The following is a 16,251-nucleotide window of genomic DNA, read 5'->3' as shown; positions in this document are numbered from 1 at the left end:
AAATTGATGATACATTTAGACCTGGCAAAAGGGTGAGTTGTACATCTTTTTCTATTTTTGTTTTGGATCAAGCTACTAATTTCTATGACTTTAAGAATCACATAAGTACTCTCAAATTGATCTTTGTTGGCAATGTTATTATGTATATTACTATTTCATGTGAAAAACATGTTCCGCCGCAACGCGCGGGGCACAAATTCTAGTTATTTCTTAATAACAAACATCAAAGACACTCATACTCTCCATATACACACTTCAGAATCCCTCACACTACACACACCAACTCTTCGGTTTGCAACGCGAAACCAGAGTCAATGAACACGAATGTTAATCCCAACATCCGCCATCTGTTCAGAGCTCACCAAATCCTCCGACCCCATTTTCCGACTCGCATCACTGCACCCAAGCCATAGGCTAGAAAGTCTTGCAACGGTCGTTTGACTAACAAACTGTGACCTGCAAATCAAGCTAAGTTCCGCCAAAATACTTCTGTTTCGAGTCAAGCCCAAGTCAAAACTCTCTTTGTAACCCTCATAATCTGACTCTGCCACCAACACAACGGCTGCATCATCAAACGGTTCAAAACTCGGTTGCTTTTTAACTCTGTTGTCATAGTAATAGTCTTGAACAGCTCGCCACTGGGATGAAGCTAAACGGACCCTTGGTCGAATTGACTTAACGTACTCGTAAGCAGCATCAGGTGTCATCTGCTTGTGTTTCACCTGTTATTAATAACCAGAATTAGAGGTACCAAGATGGTTGGTTAACGAGCCACAACTTGCAATGATACATACCAAATAACAGAGAACGATAGTTGTACTGCGGCCTCGGCCAGCCTTGCAATGAACATAAGTAGCTTTACCCGCGGATGCATTCTCTTCATAAATAAAGAAACAACAGAACAAACATCATAATAGGCTCAAAAAGAGGTGATAAATTCTATGAGTGTAAACGGACCAAGGAGTTTGTGAGCCACTCGAGATTGGCTCGCTAAAAACTCGCATTGAGTCGAGCCTAAAAATAAGTCTATTTAATAAACGAGCCTAAAAACAAGCTTGTTAGATAAACGAGCCTGAGCCCGAGTTTCACTTATTGAGCTCGAGTTGGATCATGAGCCTAAACGAGCCTAATAACGTCTTATTCTTTTTCAATATATTAAACAAATATATTTAAATAATGTTGATTATTATATATAAAACTATAATAAAAATAACTAAATAACTTATAATGCGCAATAATTTACAATTATACATATACATAAAAATAAGTATAAATACATTAATATTAATAAATAATAAACAAGTGCGGCTTAAGTTTGAAAAACTTCCTCACAAGCCGAGCTCGAGCTTTAGATTTAGAGCTCGAAACGACCGACCTCGACCTCGAGCCCTCATAAGTTAGATGAGCCAAGCTCGAACTTAGGCAAGCTCAGGCTCGGCTTGTTTACAGCCCAAGAAATTTCAACCCATTACATGAAACAGGTTCTCTTGGTTTATATCTTGTTAATGGACAAAATTAGAAAAACGTGGTTACGAGACCAAACAGTTGAGCGCGTTTAAAAAATGGTGTATGACAAAAATCAAGTGTTTTAATACGCTACTTAACCGGACCTGCCATTATGTGACCTATACGCTTAATGAGTCTAAATGGAGATTCGTTAAATATATATGTACTTACCATGGATGAACTCGACAGCTTTCTGAATATCATCATAAGATGGAGCAAACAAATAATCTCTTGTTGGAATCACCAAATGATCAATTCCATGAGCCTAATAATAAAACAATATCAAAAAGAAAACCAACATAAAAATATAGCCTATATAAAGTAAGAATTAAAGAAAATATTTAACTTGAAATGCTTACATGATACAACGATAATGGTATTTCCCTTACATAAAAGTTAAGGATTTTTAGAGAGAATTGAATACCTTAGGGCTTAGACTTAACTTATTTAGGTCACATACCATAATGGTATTTCCCTTACATATATTATTATTATTATTATAATTATTATTAGCTTTTATATAGCTGTTAAAATGTGATCTTATTATTAATATTATTATAATTAGTAGTAGTTTTTATATAACTGTTAAACTTTGATTTCCTTTATTTTGCTTCATACATGTACTTAGAGCCGAGGGTCTCTCTGGAAGCCACCTCTTTATTTCTTTGGATAGAGGTACGGTGTGCCTACATCCCACCCTCCCCAGACCCTACTTATAGCTTTGCTGTCGGTGGGATTTTACTGGGCATGATTGATTGATTGATTGATATACAACGATGTTGGAACCAACGTCTCGTACGATTCATTAAGTGTAACGACACCATAAACACCAAGTTCTTTCAAGCGGAAAACATCGGTTGGAAAAGGCACAGCACCTAATAATACAAACTGATAATAAACCCATGGTTAGAATGATAACTTATTAACTTATTACCATTTATTTAAAAAAAATGGATTTTTATAATCCAAATTCCAAACTAAGACATATTGGCCGTTAATAATTAATACTATCAGTTTAACTACTGACAGTTCTAACTTTCACTTCCATCAAGAGCAATCCCTATAGCATAACAGTCATCGATTTATATTTGATTTTGCCTCGATTTCGCTCACAGTGATGATTACGAACCAAATGAAAAACATAAAAGTAAAAATCAAGTGGAAGTAATATATAAATCGATTGTAAAATTTATGATTATTATGCTATTGAGATTGCCCTTCACAATGACAGGAAAGTTAGGACTTAGACCGCGTAGTGCAACGTTTTGGGACCAAAAACGCATCGCCCAAGGGAGGAAAGTTTAGGCAATCAAAGTTTTTTTTATTTATATTAAAGAACTAAAAAATAATAATTGTGTAATATTGCCCCAGAGTTTTGACTAAGCTACTTTTTTTGCATAACTCTCCAAAAAGTTGACTGGACGTCACGTGGCATAAAACGTCTAAGGGTAAAGAGTTTTGACTTTTGACTACGCATGGTCCGGTAAGGATTATTATCGGCCAATCCAAATTTCATTGATTTAATTATCTGGTTTTATTAGAACTAATCGTATCACATTAAGCAATTATTAATCCTCAAACAAACAAACCAATTAAATCCTTCTAAGTTAAATAATAATAATACCTGATCAATTGTATCCCACCAGTGAAACTCAGTCTGAATCTTATTCCTGGCAAGATAATAAAACAGAGTCGGGTAAAACAGAGCACGAGCACTTGCTCCGACTAAAACCCGTTTCGTATTCAAACCCACATCCAATTCACCATCATATTCCTCAATATGCATCTTTCTTGACACCCAATTGATCAAATTTGAAGGCGTTAGAAACAAGGAAGAAGCTTTGATTTTGATTGGTTTCTTGCAAACGAATGTTTCTCTCTCTAGGATTTGGGTTTGGTTTTGTCTGATTTTCGGGTGTAATATTATTGTAATTGGTTTGGGTTTTACGTTAATAATAATAATCTATATCTATACCATATATTATCCAAAAAAAATATCTTAAAATTTAATTTGATTGCTTACTGTAATAACAACTAGGATTAATTTCATATATATTGCTCTAAAAAATTCAAAATATCATATATATTCTTCTGTTATAAACGTTTAACAAGGATAAAATTACCTTTTTTAATATTGACTTTAAAATGATTAAAAAACACATCTAAAATAAAAAAAAGTAAGAAAAATAATAAAAATTATTAAATTTATTGATTGTTTATTGGATTACATCGAAACAGAAGGCAAGCGGACAATAAGCTGCGCCGCTACCCCTTTTTGAATCGCAAAATTATTGTAAGAGGTACATTCAAAAAACGACTTAAAAAAGCGAAGAACCGAGTACACCTCGATCACCCACATTAAATCATTTCTGTAAGGAAAAAAAAAACCTTTATAAAAAAATCAAAAAATACAAAAATTATAAAACAAAAAAAACTAAAAAGTAAAAAAACAAAAATGTTTATCTAGCATCCCTTGTTCTAAAAAAATAAATATAAATAAATATCTCGGTTTAGCCTTCATAGTTTTTTTTGTTTTAGTTTAGCTTTTAGGGTTAGATTTTGTGGGGCTTAGGTTTTTTAGCCGTGGGTGAGTGGAAGGGGGGGTTAGGGTTTAGGGTTTAGCTTTACGGTTTAGGTTTTTGAGGGGTTTTTTGATTTTATAGTTTCGCTTTTATGGTTAGGTTTTGAAAGATAAAATTGCAATGTTATGAATTGTTTCTAATGAAAATATATTAGAAACATATATGATATTTTAACTATTATAGAAGGATATATTTGATATTTCAATATTTAGAGAGGGACATATATGATATTTTAAAATTTATAAGGATATATATGATATTTCTTAATTTTGCATGAATATATATGAAATTCCTCATAACTAATAACCTTGATTCCTTGAAGCATTTAAGAAAATTAAGAGGGTATTTTGGTATTTTAGCCAAGATTTAATTGTTTAGTTATAGTTAAAACTTTTATCCTTCAACTATACTAAACTTTTGAAAATTTATATAATAATTACCCTTCCACCCCTTTAAATTTACCCATATATTTCTCTATTTATTTTCTATTTGTTTTTGTTATATATCATTGAATGAATTAAGTTTTAAAAAATTTTGAGCATAGCATCACGACGTGCTTATTTTTATCAATATTTCAATGTAAAATTTATTGAATATCGATATACGGTTTATAATGTACAAGTTATAGATGCATCAAAACACAAGCCTCTTATAAAACATTAATAATGTAGCCTTTCTTTTAAAAAAACAGTTTCAAGCGGTCATTTCACTGCTCCATCCCATATTAATTTCATCTCTTCAAATCCCTTTTCCTTCTATTCTTGCTCAGGTCATCTCCTATCATACCATTGTTGATATAGATGTTCGCATTTGCGTGTGCAATGTAATTTTTTTTATTATGATTTAGTATAAAATGCAATTAAATTTTTTAAGTCTTCTAATGATTTCCCACTACTGTTAATTGCCAATTTCTGAAGTATCCTGTGCGTGTGCAACATCTAATTTTGATGGAATCTGCTGGATTTACTTCATAAATAGATCATAAACCAAAATTGCTTAACAAATTCAAGTCAACATGGAAACCAGCCCTTGTGAACCATTTACGAGAATCTAATTTTACTTTAGTTTATTACTAAAAAAATTTTATTTTGTTAGAAAAAAAATTGGGTTTCATATAATATGTATAAACTAACAGAGTATACCCCTAGATAGATTGATAAACTAATAGAAACGAGTAGCACATTGCAAATTGTCACCGCTGCAACATCGTGATGTGCTAAAAGTAGTCTTAATAATTATTAACTAAAATTACGCTAATCTAGACACTAAGTAATAAATTCTACTCTTAAACTTAACTAAACTACTAACCGGGAAGTGAACCGATCGACTCTAGTACAGCTAAGTAAGTCCGGATATCAAACCCACGAGACTCTTTTAATTACGTATACTAGCTAAATTAGACTCAACTACATACACGACTATTTATTTATTATTTGTGTAAAGGGTGTTTTACTAATAAACTAATTTTAAACTAATTAAGAAAACTAAAGACGACCAAACTTAGAACTTGGACTTAATTTAGATGATGATAAGATAACTACCTAGGCTAGAATCCCCTAAATTTCAGTTGTTAATTAATCGGGAAAATATTTAGTTTTGGACTGGGATCGTAAAATAGACACCTAAGAGAAAACCCGAACAGGACCCCTAACCCTTCTCAAGAGACACATATGGGTTTCTAATTATTTTCAACGCACACCAGTATTAAAAATCAAGTTTCCTTACGGTAACCTAATTATTTATGATTTAGTTCCTTTAAACGAAATCCTACCTTACAGCGCGGAAATCAAAGACAGTTTAATATATTTAATTGATTCAATAGGCAATAATTAAATAATCAAACCTAAGCGGACTCCTTACGAAGAACTAAATCTAGCAAGATCAAATAATAAAGATCTATCAATAACCTAGCACTTTACAGCTATTTAGGTTAGCAGTACACTTAGGTTTAATTAATTAATAATTATTATTCCTATGATCTTAATGCATATCAATAATAAAATAGTCAAAAACACAAAGTAGATGACCTAATAGCAACCTATCATAATGACAAACAATAATCAAGGCAACTATGGAATAATAATAATCAATTAAACAAACCTAAGTATCCATATGCATCAATTTAATATGATTAAACCTTTTACTAAATTATAAAACCATAACGATAAATAATCCCAAATCAAAACACAACATCAGAGTAGGTTCATCATATGCCTAGGCAGTCTATAATGTTTATCCTAGCATCATAAAATAAAACAAAACAATAATAAAGGAATTCTTGGTGAAAAATAAAAGAAACGAAAGATTAAAGGCGATAAAACCCGTGGTCTTCGTGCTTGATCAATATGCTCACCACCGTATAATTCCAAGCCTTCAAAACCTCCAAAAAATCTCCTCCTGAGCTCTCAAAATCGTATGGCTCTTCAGGTTCTTTTTAAGGTTGAGTTTAGGGGTGTTTATATAGGAAAATACAAGCCCAAACCCTAAAAAACATGGAAGATTCTGGAAGTGAAGCCCATATCATATTTCAACTCTTAACTGTGCCTAATTATATAGACATAAATAGTATAAGTAATATATCTTCATTGGTTTTATGATTAAATCACTGGAGGAAAAATTAGAAATATGACAATATTATTTGTTTCCTTATTTAATTAATTTCCTTTTTTAATCACAAAAACTCACGAGATCTTACCAAAAATACAACTTGAGTTATTATTATTCAAATTATTTATTGTGATATGACAAAATTTATATTTTACCTTATTTACCCTTAAGCTTTCTATATTTCAAATATGAATTCATTAAAAGTAATTATTAACCCAAAAACTATTCAACATGTAGGAAATATTTATATAATTTTATGTTTATTTTAGGCCTCGTCATTGTGTCATAAGCTATTTTAAATAATAAGACTCGATTGATTGAAAACTAGATTTTTAAATTTTGAAGTCATAAGATTACTATGTATGACTTGTTGGATCGTTGCAGTCTATATATGGGAGTGAGACACTCATACCTTTTTACAAATGAGCTCAAGAGGAAAGGTAAGGATGAAGAAGCGAGAAATAATAAGTTGTTTGGATTGGATGCTCTAAGGATCAAACCGTTACTTTTTACTATTTATAATTGAAATTGATTATAATGCATTTTGGTTTTAGTATTTTTAAAGTTTGTTTATAAATATTGTAGTAATAATCTTTTGTTTATATGTATATTTATAAGCATATGTGCAAATTTTTATACCTTTTAAAGAACATTTTGAAGAGATGTGGTAAAATCAAAGAATGACCGGAGATAGAGAAATAAACTATTTGTTTTGGTTGGAGAGCTATGTGTACGCCTTCATTCAATGCGTAAAATTGTATAAGTATTTCAGTATTTCGTACTGTGATTTCTTTTTGACTGGTTATTTATCAAACACAAATATATAACATAAATGATGATGTATATAGTAATTTCATTTGTATACAACTAATTCATATCGTTAAATTTGCATACTAATCTACAAAAGAAAGAGGAGATGGCCTTTCTTTTAAACATATGGATAGATATGAAAATTTAAGAGTTTTATATAATTTTTAGAAAAAGAAATTAATAGTTTTCTAAACTTCTTTCAGTTGACTTGAATGCATTTGAAACGGTGTACTTGTCATAATCAAAAGGCCAAGCATTAAGTTAAGACGTCTTCTCAGTTGAATGTTATGTGGTAAAATCTCGAAGAGCTCTGAACAATTCAACATGGTGTTTGACTTTTAATTGTTTAATGTTTATACACTTGTAGACTTGTAGTTTGGACTTGGGATTGCTTTACTTGGGCTGGCCCAAAACTTAAACAGATTGGGCCAATCAGTTTATTAAGCAGGATCCAACGCTTTACACTTCATGGTTTTGTTAACTAAATACAAAATAGTAACTCATGCATTTACCTGAAGTAAACTTAAGAGTTAAGAGTTAAATTGTGTTACCATTTTTATGATAACTTAATCATGTTAATGATGAGTTAAAACTACTAGGTGAGGGTACTCTGGAGTAATCAGCGTGATTTTAACATCCATGCCATCGGTAGTAATTGTGAGATATCGTGCAACAACAATTCATGATGTTAACTGATAAAATGTAAACACAACATTCGCTGATGCGAAGTCTAAAGTACATCATCAAAACGTCACTGTCCATATACACATGCATTCATGAGGGTGTGGGGTAAAGCAAACACTCCCCCCCCCCCCCCCCCAAAAAAAAATCCGATTTAGGATAAGCTGCCTCTGTTTTTGACAATATTTTTCAGTCAAGCATTATTATTATTCATCTTTAGAGTTTGTGAAGAACTATATGGTAGATTTGTGAGAACCACTAAATTCCCCAACGTAATCAACTGGGATAACTTCTTTATACGATTTTTATCATTAAAAGAATCTAGGAAGTTAAGAATTGCTGAATTCCTCAGTCGGGCATGTTAATTAAATTCCAACTGCCTAAGGGTACTAGGGCACCCTTCGGGTTCCTAATCAGTTTCAAGTCCAAATGCACCCCTATTATTTAGCAAACGAAATTGATTTCACCAACCCTAAACAGTTTACTAAATAAGAATGATTGTGTGATTGGTTGAAATGCATTCAGACGGTTTGGTATAGATGAAAGACCACCCCTACTAATCCGACAAACTTTGGCTACTTTGGTGGAAATAAAAAAATGAAATGTCCTCGTTTTGATATAGATTCAGGTTCTTTGGGTTATCCATCTGCCCCTAGTATACATTTGATTTTGCATTAAAATAAATTGGTATAAAGTCTAGGAATGATGAGTTGCTTTCTAAGTCATTAGTCATTATTGTTGGTGTGCTTAGGCTGTTCGTTATGGGCGCTTTGGAGAGGGGGAAAAGGGCGTCGAAGGAGGAGGAACACCGCCGGGGGGCGCTGTGGAGGAGGGCGCGGAGAGAGAGGGCATCAGACGACCGGCGCCTTCTCTCTCTCTCATCCACACGCATACATACATATATATATATATATATATATATATATATATATATATAATGGGGCGCCTAAGGAAGCTTTAACCATAGCAGGGCGTTATGGAGAAGGGATTCGAAGCCCCCGGTGCCCATGTGGCGCTGACGTGGCACTGTAGAGGGACTTCGATGCCCCTTACCATAACATAAGCCTTAGGTTGGTCGCTATGGGCACGGTACGGGGAGGAACGGGGCGCGTAAGAGGGGGGGAACACCGCCGGGGGGCGCCTTCAAGGCAGGCGCGAAAGGGAGGCGGTGAAGGGGAAGGCCGGCGTGGAAGGGAGGTGATTGGGGGGCCCATCCCAACGGTTAAAAATAGAGCCGTTTAAAAAAATTATAATTTACATTTCTATATAAATTCAAACATTTTTCTCAATTTTACTCAAACAACCTTCATCTTTACACCAAATTTAACCATCTTCACATCAAATTTAACCATCTTCACAACTTTCATCTTCACACCAAATCATGAATCCTAACTCGAACCCAAACCTGAACACGAGCTCAAGCTCAACACCGAACCAAAACGGCCAAACCCGAACCCGAACCAAAACCCGTGGGATCCGAGTTGTATGTGGTGGGCTAGTTTACTCGCAAATAACGACGACCTTAGCAACCCGTTCTATGCAAACTAACAACGACCGATGATTCCTCCACCCATGCCACCGTTTACCCCCGATATGTTCTTTCGGGCGCCAATGCCGTATACGTCCTCGCAAGTACCGCAAACCCAAATACCCGAAATGCAACTACCCGAAACGCAAGTCGCGCGTCCAAAAAGAAGTCATAAAAAAAGAACCCGGGTGACGTTCGAACAACCGAATAGGTTAAACGACAAATGTGGGAAGCGGACGAGGAAATGGTGTTAGCGTTAGCATGGATCGACTCTTCCGAAGACTCGATTCAAGGTATATTATAAAAATATTTATATGTTTCCATATTATATTTTTTTGTTTACTAATACTAAGCTTTTATATGTATCGAAGGTGACGGCAAACATTCGCCGGAGTTTTGGTTACAAATACGCACCAAGTTCTTTGCTTTAATGGGTCGAGGAGAGTATTGCGGGAATGATTCCGTCTACAACAAATGGAAGTCATTACGCACAAAAATAACCGACTTCACAGCCGTTCACACCCGCGTTGCGAACAACAGAAAAAGCGGCATGAGCAATGCCGATGTGTTGGAGGCCTGCTTAAAACAACACAAAGCCCTTTATAAAACAGATTTTGGCATGTTGGATATTTGGAGACAATGCATAAGCTCGCCAAAGTGGCATACGGTCCCGACATCATCACCACCGCGACCGTCCAAACGGTCACAGACAACGTCTACTTCAGCCAATCAATCGCTGTCTCAGCCCATGTCCGATGGTCGTTGTCAACTTGATCTAAATGAGTTGGATCCGGAATTAATTTTTGACGAACCGGATGAGTTGCCATGGCTGGTAGAAAGAGATAAAGCTAAGGCGGCGGTTAGAGGTGGAGGATCTTCGTCCAGAACCACATCATCTAAGAGTTCCGACATGAGCTAGCATCTTGAAAACTTAGAGCTGAGGCTAGCCGAGATTGCCAACATTAAAAAACAAAAACAGAAGAGCCTCATGAAAATGCACGAAGAAAGAAAGGCGATGCTTGCGGATTACAAAGCGATGCACCAAGAGCGAAAGCAACAAAAGGAATTCGAGCTCGTCACAAAAGATCTATCGCATCAAGATCCTGTGTCGCGGGCGGTGATGGAAAAAAGAAAAGCAAATATATTGGCCAAATATGCAAACGAGGACGAGGACGACGAATAGTAGTTATATTATCATTTTTTTTATTTGTATGTTTTTTATTTTTATTTGTATGGTTTTTATTTTTATTTTGTATTTTATTTATTATTGTATTTTTTTTGTTATTGTATTATATATTATTGTATTGGTTTTATTGTTTTATGAAAAAAAGAAAAAAGGTTGAAGCCCCCTCACCATAGAGGGGCATTATGCCCTGGGGCTTCGATGCCCCCAGTGCCCACGTGACGCTGACGTAACATTGTAGAGGGGCTTCAAAGCCCTCCACCATAACATACGGTCTTTGAGAGGGCTTCGAAGCCCCCAGTGCCCACGTGACGCTGACGTAACATTGTAGAGGGGCTTCAAAGCCCTCCACCATAACATACGGTCTTTGAGAGGAAGTGATGCATGCACCCCATGTGACACGACATGACTGTAACTTGGCCACATAAATTCCATCAAGTGTTTGGAATGAAATGGGAATAAGTACCTAATTTTTTTTTTCTTATACTTTTTCTTTAATAGAAAAGCAATGAAATATATTAGAGAATAACTAGCAAGAAAAGCAAGAAGCTTGCAATCCTAGCATAAAGGTACAAGTGAAGAAGAAGAAAACAAGAGAACATTAAAAAGTAAAACCATTTCATGTCAAGTATCACTTTTTGTAGTAATAAAACATGTTAATATTAGTCTTATTATGTCTAAATCTGTAGTTAACTAATAATTACAAGCTGATTCACCTTTTACAAGACCGCATTTCACGTAACCATAACAATCGTCCTTAATTTATTTTTTACCACCGCTGTATCACCCATCACTAGGCCATGTCGATTGCAAAGAACCATGATTACAAATAAAGATCAACCCCAACACATATCGTGCCCATTGATAATTAGATAGTGTTGAATTAACCAAGAATGATTTAGGTGATAACTTGAAGTAATGATGAGATGCATAAAAACACAACTTATTTAATTCCTAGCAAATATGTACACATCCAACCATGTTATCCTCAATTTGTGTGGTCCCACCTCCAAACAATGGGTGAAGACACAATCTAAGCATCATGACTCATGACTAAGGAGCTTTAGATTCTAAAAGCAACCCATCAAAATCCACATAATTTAATACTAAAACAACTAACACCAAGACAAATAGAAAACAATTCCCACATTGTCCCCCTCTCATTCCTACATCAAATCTCGCTTTAACCCAACAAAATCATCTCCCATCTTCCTATTTTGCCCTTGCTCCTCAAGGGCAAAATGGTAATCCCACCACCTCCCCTTCTACCAGCAAGAGTGGTGGGTATCATGTGGGCGATGGGGAATGATGGATGCTCTGGGTAAGAACGGGTTGTTTTGCTTTTGGTGATTCGTAGATATCGAGCCAAGGAGTCCTTTGGGAATGCTGGGACCAAGGATGGATGATGTGGCGGTTGCAGAGGATGATGAGGAAGATGATGATACGGCTACACGCTCACATTGAGGGCACATTGCTAAGGTTGTTGGAGGGTTCATATTCATGTAAAACTGTGGAGAAAGTTTAAGTGCTCTAAGCTCGTTTACCTCCTTTTGCAACCGTCTGTTTTCTTCCGTTAAGGTGTCGCAACAACGCTTTAGATACTCACAGTCGACCTCTGTTTGCTTCAACTTCGTCCTACAAGATTCCAACCATTTTGCAACCAATTTCAACTATAATAACTAAAAAAATTAACATGGCAACATTCTCTTTTTAAAGAGCTAACTCACACACCATTTAAATCTAACAAATATCCATTATTTTATTAAGCTTTAAAAAGAATTAAAAGAAAGTAGAAAGACCATTTTAACCCTACTATCAAAGTACCATATTAAAAGGTCTTGCTTGCCATTATATGACATTTGTCAAAAACTTCACATGTATTTTCTTAGCTATTGGCATAAATGAGTTGACTTTGCTTAGTTTGATCTATGGCTAATAAAGGGATATGATATTCGTACACCATTTGGTTATCCACACGTCCTACGTACGATCGTATAGGGGCTATACGATCGTATGGAACCCCATGTTAAAGGGTGTGTGAATAGGTTAAGGGTGTGTGAATAACCAATGTCCTAATAAATACATCAAAGCCAATGACATTCCCACACCCCTAATTGGCTTCAAATCAGAAAAAGCAAAAACACAACAAAAATATTCGACCACATGTACAACTAGATGCATGCTTATGCTACAATAACCTCATGTTGTGAAAGTACCAATGTACCTCATGCATTCATAACAGTACTCCAAATAGGAGTTCAAAGATGATGGCACCGCCTTACTAATGTCAGGCCCGGCTCTGAGAAAGCAAAAAAAATTTTGGGCCGAAGGCGAAAATTTTTTTGGGCCTTAAATAATAGGAGTATTTTGTTGGTTTAAAACAACTTAACTTTGATATGGGTTTAATTGGTTATAAATTAGGTTGTGTAAAAAAACCTCTGTATAAAAATAAGATTAAATATTCCTCAAATGAGACTAGAACCCATAACCTTTTGGTTGGGAGTAATATCTCATTACAACTAGACCAAGCTAATGTTTATGCGAATGAGTTTAAACACTAAAAATATATATTCTTTTAATAAAAATACATATAAATTTTAAAAAAAAAATTCGGGCCTAGCGGGGTGTCGGGCCTGTGGCCGTCGACCACCCCGCCTCCCCTATGGGCCGGCCCTGACTAATGTACAACCATTGATGCATGAATGCTATAGTATTAGAAAAGTTGATTAGTAGTACTATGTGAATTAATGATAGTACCACATGCCATGTAAAGACAACCAATGCAATGTGTGTTTGTACAGTGAAATATAAATTTCCGAAATTATCCTCAAGGAAAGAGTTTATTTCCTACCTTGCCCTTCTGTTTTGAAACCAGACTTCTACCTGCCTAGGCCTCAGATCCAGCTGCTTTGCTAGTGCCAGTTTTTGCTTCTAATATATTAAGAAATTATTAATAATAATGAAAACAAAATGTACATTAAGAAATTATAATATATTAAGAAATTATAGGGAAGTTACCAAAAAGTCCATTATTTTATCTATAATGTCAACCATCAATCTCGTTAACCGTGTAATTTTTACGAGATATTCAACCAACAAGATTATGATATGTGTCATAAAACTGTCAGGTTGATTTTTTTAAATCGTCGGAGCTAATGGATACTGAGGCGCTCGATGGGAATTTTTTTTAGCTTATGTCGAGATTTTTTGGACATTTTGGTAGGGGTGATAAGCATGTGGTACTGAACGGTGATAAGCATGTGGTACTGAACCGCAACCATACTGTATTTAGATAGATTCAGTATGGTATCCAGTACCTAGTATTTTCAGTACCATGTAGAGATCTTGTAATGAGTACCGATATCATACCGTCCGATAAATTCGGTACCCACTTGAAATACTGTATTGTAATGAAACTTTTTGTTTACTTAAACCATTCAAAAGGACATTTTGGTTATTTTTTCATAAAAACGGCGACCTTAATTACGAATTTTGGTCATTTTCTCATAAAAACGGCGACCTTAATTACGAGCGTGCCACTCACCGGGTTCAGAGTATTATGCTCCTTAAACGTCTCTTCGAGCACCGCGGCTTGATCCTTCGATAACCGGAGCTTCTTCCTCGATGCCGAGGCCTCTCCGGTTTCATCATCCTCATCTCCGCTAACCCCGTGCGAGCTCGATTCTGGCTCCGCCTCGTTCTCCTCTCGCTCGACTCTCTTCCCGCTCACACTCGACACCGTGCTGTTTGGCGACGAAACCAATGCTTCATCGTCACGTTCCACCGTCAACAGCGGCCGGTTTCCGTCTGTTCCTCGAGCGCAATGTCTCTTTTCTGAATTCAGATCTGCATTTACAATCAAACAGCTCAAAACTATTGAAATATGTGAATTTAGATATAAATGTGCAAATAAACAGCTAAAAACTATTGAAATTTATAAATTCAGATACACATTTGGGAAATTTGTGAATTGTGATCTACATTTACATACAAACAGCTAAAAACGTGTGAAATTTCGTGTTTGCTAGCGCGTGTATACACACATCGTATAATGTCTAATCTCACACCGTTTCAAACGGCTTTTTATTGATTTGACCAAAATTTTTTAAAAATTAATATTTTTAGTAAGAACCGCTGTTCGGATATTAGTCAAATTGCTGTTATGATCAATAATATTCGAAGTTTAACCTCATATGATATCGATAATTTTCAAAGTTTGTCCATTTTGTCAAAATAACCGCCCAAGGCTATCTTTGAAGGAAGGCCCCGCCTGATCAACCGGCAGGCCTGATTTTTTTTATTTTTTATAAAAATATATTAAAAAATATGTATTGTTAATGTTTCAACCCAATTACCAACTTATTTAAGCTCATTTCTATATATAAAAATATTGTTTCCGCAACCCTAAATCATAACAAATAAGCACATTTAAACATATAATTGTTTAGGCCCAATAAATTTTTTTTACCCACGGGTCAAATTTTTTCTCGCTTTCGGCTCAAAATCTTTTAACAATTGGAATTACTCGCGAGATTATTTGTTAAGTACTCGGACGCCTGGACTGACTTTTACAATACACATTGAAACTTGTACATACCATGAGAAACTACAGCATGATTATGATTATTCGAAACTTGAAGACGTTGAGCAAACGATAACGGTTGAGACGGCAACAGATTCAACGGAAACCGTTGTGGTGGATAGTTTCCAGAGCATTTTAAGCTCAAACTCAAGCCTAAACCATCATCACTCTCAGCCATTACCGGCTAAAAAAATGGTGATGAGATGAGATATTGCAGAGGGACAAAAGAGAGTGATTCTAATTGGTTTTTGGTTGTTTTCACTGCCTTTTTATTGTTTCAGGCATTAATTCACTGTGCTGCAGTTTACGGACAAAACACCAACACCTATATATATGTGTTGATATATGTATGTATGTATGTATGCAACTTGAGAACTTTGTACGTGGAACTCTATTAAATTGTAATTATTTTTTATTTATGTATTGTTTGTAAATTATTTTTAAGAAAAGAGACTACATAATCATTATTATATTTATTGAATGTTAGATCACGTGTAACGGTAAGCAAGCATGTAGGGGGTTGCATAACACGTGATGTCCTAATCAGTAACGACTAGTTTTGTAAAAAGTCGCATAGTGGTAAAATGCTGCATAGCACCCTGACAATTATTATACGATTATTACTTTTTAACATACATAAAAATATAAATATGATGGAAAAAACTCGATTGGCCAAGTCACCTGCACCACACTGTTGTATATCCAATGAGATCCAAAACGCGCCGGGGGGCGGTGTGCCCGGCGTTTTGGGGTCGTTTTCAACTTCAAACCT

General features: G+C 35.1%; 2 protein-coding genes across 2 annotated transcripts; both read right to left on the bottom strand.

The window, feature by feature from the left end:
• Nucleotides 1-209: 209 nt before the first annotated feature.
• LOC143539420 (phosphatidylglycerophosphate phosphatase PTPMT1-like) lies at nucleotides 210-1,807 on the bottom strand. Its single transcript, XM_077032745.1, has 4 exons — nucleotides 1,802-1,807; nucleotides 1,678-1,771; nucleotides 795-877; nucleotides 210-722 (listed from the first exon to the last, which is right to left on the bottom strand). The coding sequence occupies exons 1-4, from the start codon at nucleotides 1,805-1,807 to the stop codon at nucleotides 312-314; spliced, it is 594 nt and encodes a 197-aa protein (XP_076888860.1). The 3' UTR covers nucleotides 210-311.
• A 10,120-nt stretch (nucleotides 1,808-11,927) lies between these two features.
• LOC143539419 (homeobox-leucine zipper protein HAT4-like) lies at nucleotides 11,928-15,657 on the bottom strand. Its single transcript, XM_077032744.1, has 4 exons — nucleotides 15,495-15,657; nucleotides 14,442-14,821; nucleotides 13,749-13,828; nucleotides 11,928-12,532 (listed from the first exon to the last, which is right to left on the bottom strand). Exons 1-4 carry the CDS (start codon nucleotides 15,655-15,657, stop codon nucleotides 12,163-12,165), a joined length of 993 nt encoding a protein of 330 aa, XP_076888859.1. The 3' UTR covers nucleotides 11,928-12,162.
• Nucleotides 15,658-16,251: the final 594 nt, after the last annotated feature.

Source organism: Bidens hawaiensis, unplaced genomic scaffold, assembly GCF_021521415.1.
Source record: "Bidens hawaiensis isolate Kalapana, Puna unplaced genomic scaffold, B.hawaiensis_p1.1 tig00011894_1, whole genome shotgun sequence".
Classification (NCBI taxonomy): domain Eukaryota; kingdom Viridiplantae; phylum Streptophyta; class Magnoliopsida; order Asterales; family Asteraceae; genus Bidens; species Bidens hawaiensis.
The sequence above is the reverse complement of the archived record's forward strand: the minus strand, read 5'-3'. Positions and strand labels throughout refer to the sequence as shown.

Bases quoted from the DNA above. Each gene is read 5' to 3' on its own strand.
- LOC143539420 (XM_077032745.1), bottom strand. The intron at 878-1,677 runs GTAAGTACATAT...TTATTTATGAAG, and splicing joins AGCTGTCGAGTTCATCCATG to AGAATGCATCCGCGGGTAAA. The intron at 723-794 runs GTATGTATCATT...TATTAATAACAG, and splicing joins CTATCGTTCTCTGTTATTTG to GTGAAACACAAGCAGATGAC.
- LOC143539419 (XM_077032744.1), bottom strand. From the start codon at position 15,657: ATGGCTGAGAGTGATGATGGTTTAGGCTTGAGTTTGAGCTTAAAATGC. The intron at 14,822-15,494 runs GTATGTACAAGT...AAATTTCAATAG, and splicing joins TCATGCTGTAGTTTCTCATG to TTTTTAGCTGTTTATTTGCA. The intron at 13,829-14,441 runs GTGAGTGGCACG...TTAATATATTAG, and splicing joins AGCATAATACTCTGAACCCG to AAGCAAAAACTGGCACTAGC.